Genomic DNA, 5,834 nt, shown 5'->3' with positions numbered 1-5,834 from the left:
ACAATGATAAAAGAGAGTTGTTATTATATATCAATTTACGCTAAATTTATATTAAATGCAAATTCATTCTAATTATTGACAATCTAATTAGTTTATAATCAACATAAATCACATCAATTATATTATTTTAAAAAAAATTAAATATTTATTAAGAGATGTAGGGACACATTTTGCATTGCGATGCTTCAAGACCCCAAAGATGTGGGAGCACGGTAATCCACCAGTCTCAAATAGCCTGCACTCACACGCAAACAGGTCCTTGTCTTTATTGTAAGATACTTTAAATTGCCATTGCTGATTAAAATACTCACTCGGGTTGTACTCAACAATGTCTCCACTGTTTGGGCATTCAGTCACATTTAAGGCACCTGCAGCTTCTATCTCATCATTCACAAGTCTGAAAATATTTCTAGTATAAAGTTCGGCAGCTTGTTTCTCAAAACTTTCCAAGCACGTAGTCAAAACAGGAAACTTATAAAAGGTTTCAAATTCAGCAGTAAGATGGTTGTTTCGGTAATGCCTTAGTACTTCACTGAATTTATGCATGAATTCAAGGAGAATGGTTTTACTGTCAACATAGTTCTTCAAGTAAGATGGTTTTACTGTGATGTAGTTCTTATGCGGCCAAAGAAGTACTCCCTCAAATATGCGGTAACCTACTTCATTCTGTCATTATAAATGCCCTGGACCCATTCATTCTCAGCAAATCCGTATTTGGATAGGATCTCGCTCCATCTCTCTTCAAATATTTGTACGGTAAACTGTCCATACAATAATATATTAAAATCGTCCCAAAAATGCTTGTTTTTTATATTCTGTACCGTATTACGATGGAGATGCCATGCACAAAGGCGGTGTGGTATACCAGGAAATACTTCTAAGATAGCCTCTCTCATAGCACGGTCTCCGTCTGTCACAACGCCTCCGGGTAGTTTTCCTGACATGATTTCCAAAAATTCCTTCAGTGCCCACTTGAAAGTTTCGGACCTTTCATCTGAGAGCAGAGCGCATCCAAAGATAGTTGTCTGGCCATAGTGGTTGGTCCCTGAAAATATGACTAAGGGCTTGTTTTAGACATTTTTCTTGTAAGTGGTGTCAAAAGCGAGTACATCGCCAAAACATTCGTAATCAACAACGCTTTCTCCATCAACCCACACCAAATTATCCAACCTACCATCCTTTAAGGTGAACTTTCCTAGAAATAACGGGTCACTATCTACCTTAGACAATAGATAGGCCAACATAGCAAATGCATCACCGTCTTTCACTTTGCCACGCCTAGTCTTACTAATGTGGTTATGTCAGTCTTTGCTGGTAAAACCCACTTTATCATATCCACTTTTTTGGGAAACCATGTAACCCATTATGTGGCAAGTTTTAACACCACATGCTCACAAGTTGTCTGCTTGTATTTTATCGGCCTCATTAAGCCCACGATTCGCGGCAATAAGATGTCTGTACTTAGGTGGACACAGTGGATGATTGTGTTCACTCTCAAAGACACTGACTTTCTACTTACCCGTTCTATAGTGACGAATGAACCGAATATTCACCCTGCAGTTGACACGAGTAATTGCCCTATGCTCCCTTTGCCGATTGTCCCTTTTAAGGTGCTTCCAATGTCTTTCTCCTACTTTATTGCAAACCAACTGTCTTGTATTAATGTTGCCATTAACATCCACCGTCTTCAAGTCTTTTCGGGACACAAATCCATAGCACTTGGCATATTTGGCATAAAATTTACAAACTTGAGATTCTGTATCAAACACCAGTCCCCGTATGTCTTCGATGGTCAAATCAGTTATCAACTTTTCAAAACCATCAGCATTAATTATATCTGCCTCTGCTTCATCTACAGTTACATCCACCATATCATCACTTTCATCGGAACTGCACTCATACTCAACACTTAAATCCTCAGATTGATCACCATCCTTATATGACTCTTTGCCATCATTCTCCATGACTGAACTTAAAATTTTAACATGTTAGGTACTAAATAAATGCTAGGAGAATGGAATAGGCAAAATGAACTCAACTTTTTTTTTTATTAAAATTATTGGTCAATCAAATTCTATGAAACCTAAGAGCTATTAGTGCATAAGAATGTTAAAACAGTTTTTAAAAATTAAAAAAATTATAATAAACATGTTTATAACGAAGAATAATTTATTTTTTAAATTCTTTAAAATTTTATATAATATGTTAAAATAAAATAATTTTAAAATAAAAAATTCATAATAAACATAAATATAATAAATAAACTCTTTTATTTTTTAACTTTAAAATTTTACATATGTATCATAAAAATTTATTTTATCCTAAACATCATCATTAAAAATTCTAAATTACCTAACTCAAATTTTAGAGACTAATAGTTCAAATTTTAGAGACTAATAATTTAAATATTTACTCCTGATTCCAGATGCAAAATCAAAACAGACAAGGGGATCAAAATCAATAAACTGGGGAGAAAACTAATCAAAATACATTATTTATATATAAATAAAGCAAGGAGATCAATAATCTTCAAGTAGGTAAAGAGCAATAATGCTGAAACAAAGCAGAAATCTTCAAATCAAAGCATCAATATTGAAAGCATTTGCACTTATGTAGTTATGTTAGCAAATGATAGATATCAAAAGGCAACTTCATCCACAAGGATCCACCAAAACCCAGATCAAATCACATTAAAAGGAAGCATTTTTAGGCAACCCAGATGAAGAGATAAAACCCACAAAAGGAACACAGGTAGAAGTAAGAACCTTGCTGGGTACAAAGAATGATGGGAGAGTAACTTGTGATTACACTAATACATAAAGGAACAAAACTATATCAGTTCCTTAGAGTATGTTTTTGGTATACTTTTAATTCATCAGCGCGAGGTCCATGAAGATTATAACAAGACAACCATGTAATACAATCTTACATTTAATGAGTAGTTCCTATCAAACAATGACTTGTTCTTATTATAATGCATACCTCGAATTTCAACCCCTTGTTTTACGTTCTGTATCAACTTCAATAGTGAGAATAAGAAGAATTAAGAAGTGAGGTGGTTTTATTCTTTGCTTGTTGGTTTGGATTTCTCAAAAAGTTCTCAACTTTTAACATGTGGAAGTCAAAGCTCAACTTCTAGGTGTTTACTCAGTTTTCTTAGTCATCCCTTGCATTTTCTCAACAGGTTCAATTCAATTTCCTTCTGAATTTCTTGAATTTCTATGTGTGATTGATTTTCCCTTTTTTGCTCTCAATTTTCCATTAGTTTCTTATAAAGTTAATTCCTTTATCATGTGTTTCCTAGTTACAGTTTACTAATTGTGTAACTGATTATTCTTTTCTTTTCTTTTTTCTTCCAAAAAATCTAGTTTTTCATGAATATGATTATGAAAAAGAGAAGCTTTTCTAAATCCATGTCAGAGCTAGTAGCTCTGGTTGATGAGGTTGCTTCATTTGCTATGAATCCTGAAGTTGAGATAGATGCTTTTACTGAGTTTGCCATGTTGGTTGAGAAATTGGCACCAATTTTCAGTGATTTGAGTGACAAAATCACAGTTATAGAAAACAAGCCATCCATAAGAAAATCTTTGGAATCGATCGAAACTTCGCTTAGCCGTGCTAAAGCTTTGAAAAAAAGTTCTAGCTTGAAAGACCCTAGCAAACATATTGAGGACACAACACATGATATTGGTCGATCACTAGGCCTATTGCTCCTTGAATTGTCCACAGATTTTAGAGAAAAGGTTGGTACATTGCAAAAACAGTTTACGAATGCAAGATTTGGTGGGAACATGAGCCTACCTTCAAGTCCAGTATCATTAGAGTTTGCAAATGATGTGTATGGTGGAGGGAAAATAGAAGAGAAAATAGTCAATATTACTATAGAAGATGTTGTATTGCAACTTAAGAATGGTAATGATGAAGAATTTGCAGTTGCTCTTTGGAGACTAAAGGAGTTCATCAGGGATGAGTGATGCGTGAGCATTTTTCCTATCTTTTTCTAGTGAATTTGCATTCAATTTGTTGAGTTTAATCAAGAATTAATTATCTTTTAGCCACTATAGATGCTACTTTGAGTCGTGTGAAATTTTGTTTATTTTAGGTAGCATTCGGTTGGATTTGATGGAGTTTCCGCAGAAAAAGAGAAGAAGGCGAATGATGCTGTCAACTCTGACCTCTCTACACTCAAACCTGAATAACTCGAGCTACAGAGATCCGATTGACGTGATTCTAGCGGCATTGGAAAGCTAACTTCTAGAGCTTTCTAACGATATATAATAGTATACACTTCTCTTCCAGATGTATGGTCAAGGTGGCGCCTAACTTGGAATTTCTCAAGTTAGGCGCCAGAACCACAAATTCTCCAAAAGCACATGATTACAGGCGCCAGTTAAAAAGGGAGCAGTGGTCCCCCTTCCATCTACTTGATGCTGCACGATTGTTTTTGATTTAATTTTGATTAAATCTTTTATTTTAATTACAAATAGGAAAAGATATTATTTAGTTTTAGAAAATATATTTTACATTAATTAGGATTAGATATAAAATGAATCTCTCTTTTTCTCTTCTACCTCATTCTGTAATTTACAGTTTACCAGAATCCTAGTTTTTCTCTCTGAACCATGAGTAGCTTAACTATTTCTCCATATATTATTCTCAACTTATTTACTGCCTGCCTTCTGATATTCTGAATCTACTGTTTAATGCTTTTGAACTCTCAAACACCATTTTCTGTTTGTCTGACTAAGCCAATCACTCAATCATTGTTGTTTGATCCATCAATCCTCGTGGGATCGACCCTCACTCACCTGAGGTATTACTTGGTACGACCCGGTGCACTTGCCGGTTAGTTTGTAGTTATAAATTCCGCACCAATGAGAAGCTGGAAAGTTGTTTGGTTAATGAGAAAGCTGTTGTTGCTATTCTGTTAAATAGACTGCGTTCGTGTAAGGCAGACAATAAACTTAACATCATTCAATTGTTACGAAATATGGCTTCGGGCAAAGATGAGACAAAGGTAGAATTCTGAAAATAAGGCAACATTTCTTGTGAAATTGACTGTATTTGTTGTTGTTAATTACTTAGTTATCTTATATAATAGTACTGTGCAGGAGAAGATGGCAGAAACCGAGTTTTTATCAGCAGTGGTGAAGTCTCTAACAGGAGATGCAAAAGAGAGGAGGGAAGTAGTGGGACTGTTGCTAGAACTCTCTGATCTTCCTGCAATTCGAGGGCGAATTGGAAGAATTCAAGGGTGCATTGTAATGTTAGTCTCTATCCTTAATGGAAGCGACCCCATCGCATCGCAAAGGGGCAGCAAAGTTGTTGGATATATTATCCAGTAATACTCAAAATGCACTTCACATGGCTGAGGCTGGTTACTTTAAGCTTCTAGTGCAGTATTTGAAGAAAGGTGATTTAGAACTTCCCATAACTGAAATTGATATATCTCTTTAATCAGTACACAACCCTTTGTTATATATAATTATTTTAAAAAATCATGTTATTGGAGGCTCTGACATGAACAAGATCCTTATGGCAACAGTTATAATCTTCGCATTGAGCTTTTTTTTATCAAATTATTTTATGGTTTTTTTCGAAGACTTGTGGAATATTCAGGAACTTTCAAGTCAAAGGATGTTTCGTAATAGATTGTAGTCAATGAAGTGTATTCTATGTGAAGTATTTGGTTTCACCAACCACTTCACTAAAATTGAATTTTTGACGAGATTTATTTTTTGAATTGTTCTGTTTTTGTCCTGTTCAGGTGGATTCTATTAGTACCAAAATTTTAGAGATTTTGTTTTTTCCAGAGATCTTGTTCATTACTGAAA

At 34.7% G+C, this 5,834-nt stretch overlaps 1 protein-coding gene across 1 annotated transcript; it reads left to right on the top strand.

Annotated features, from left to right (window-relative positions):
* On the top strand, nt 3,116-3,974 carry LOC110266449. Its single transcript, XM_021111190.1, has 2 exons — nt 3,116-3,184; nt 3,369-3,974. The coding sequence occupies exon 2, from the start codon at nt 3,375-3,377 to the stop codon at nt 3,972-3,974; it is 600 nt and encodes a 199-aa protein (XP_020966849.1). The 5' UTR covers nt 3,116-3,184; nt 3,369-3,374.

Source organism: Arachis ipaensis, chromosome B01 (genome assembly GCF_000816755.2).
Source record: "Arachis ipaensis cultivar K30076 chromosome B01, Araip1.1, whole genome shotgun sequence".
NCBI lineage: Eukaryota > Viridiplantae > Streptophyta > Magnoliopsida > Fabales > Fabaceae > Arachis > Arachis ipaensis.
This window is presented reverse-complemented; position numbering and strand designations above follow the sequence as displayed.

What these genes read in the sequence shown, in the direction of transcription:
- LOC110266449 (XM_021111190.1), top strand. Translation starts at nt 3,375, where the DNA reads ATGAATATGATTATGAAAAAGAGAAGCTTTTCTAAATCCATGTCAGAG.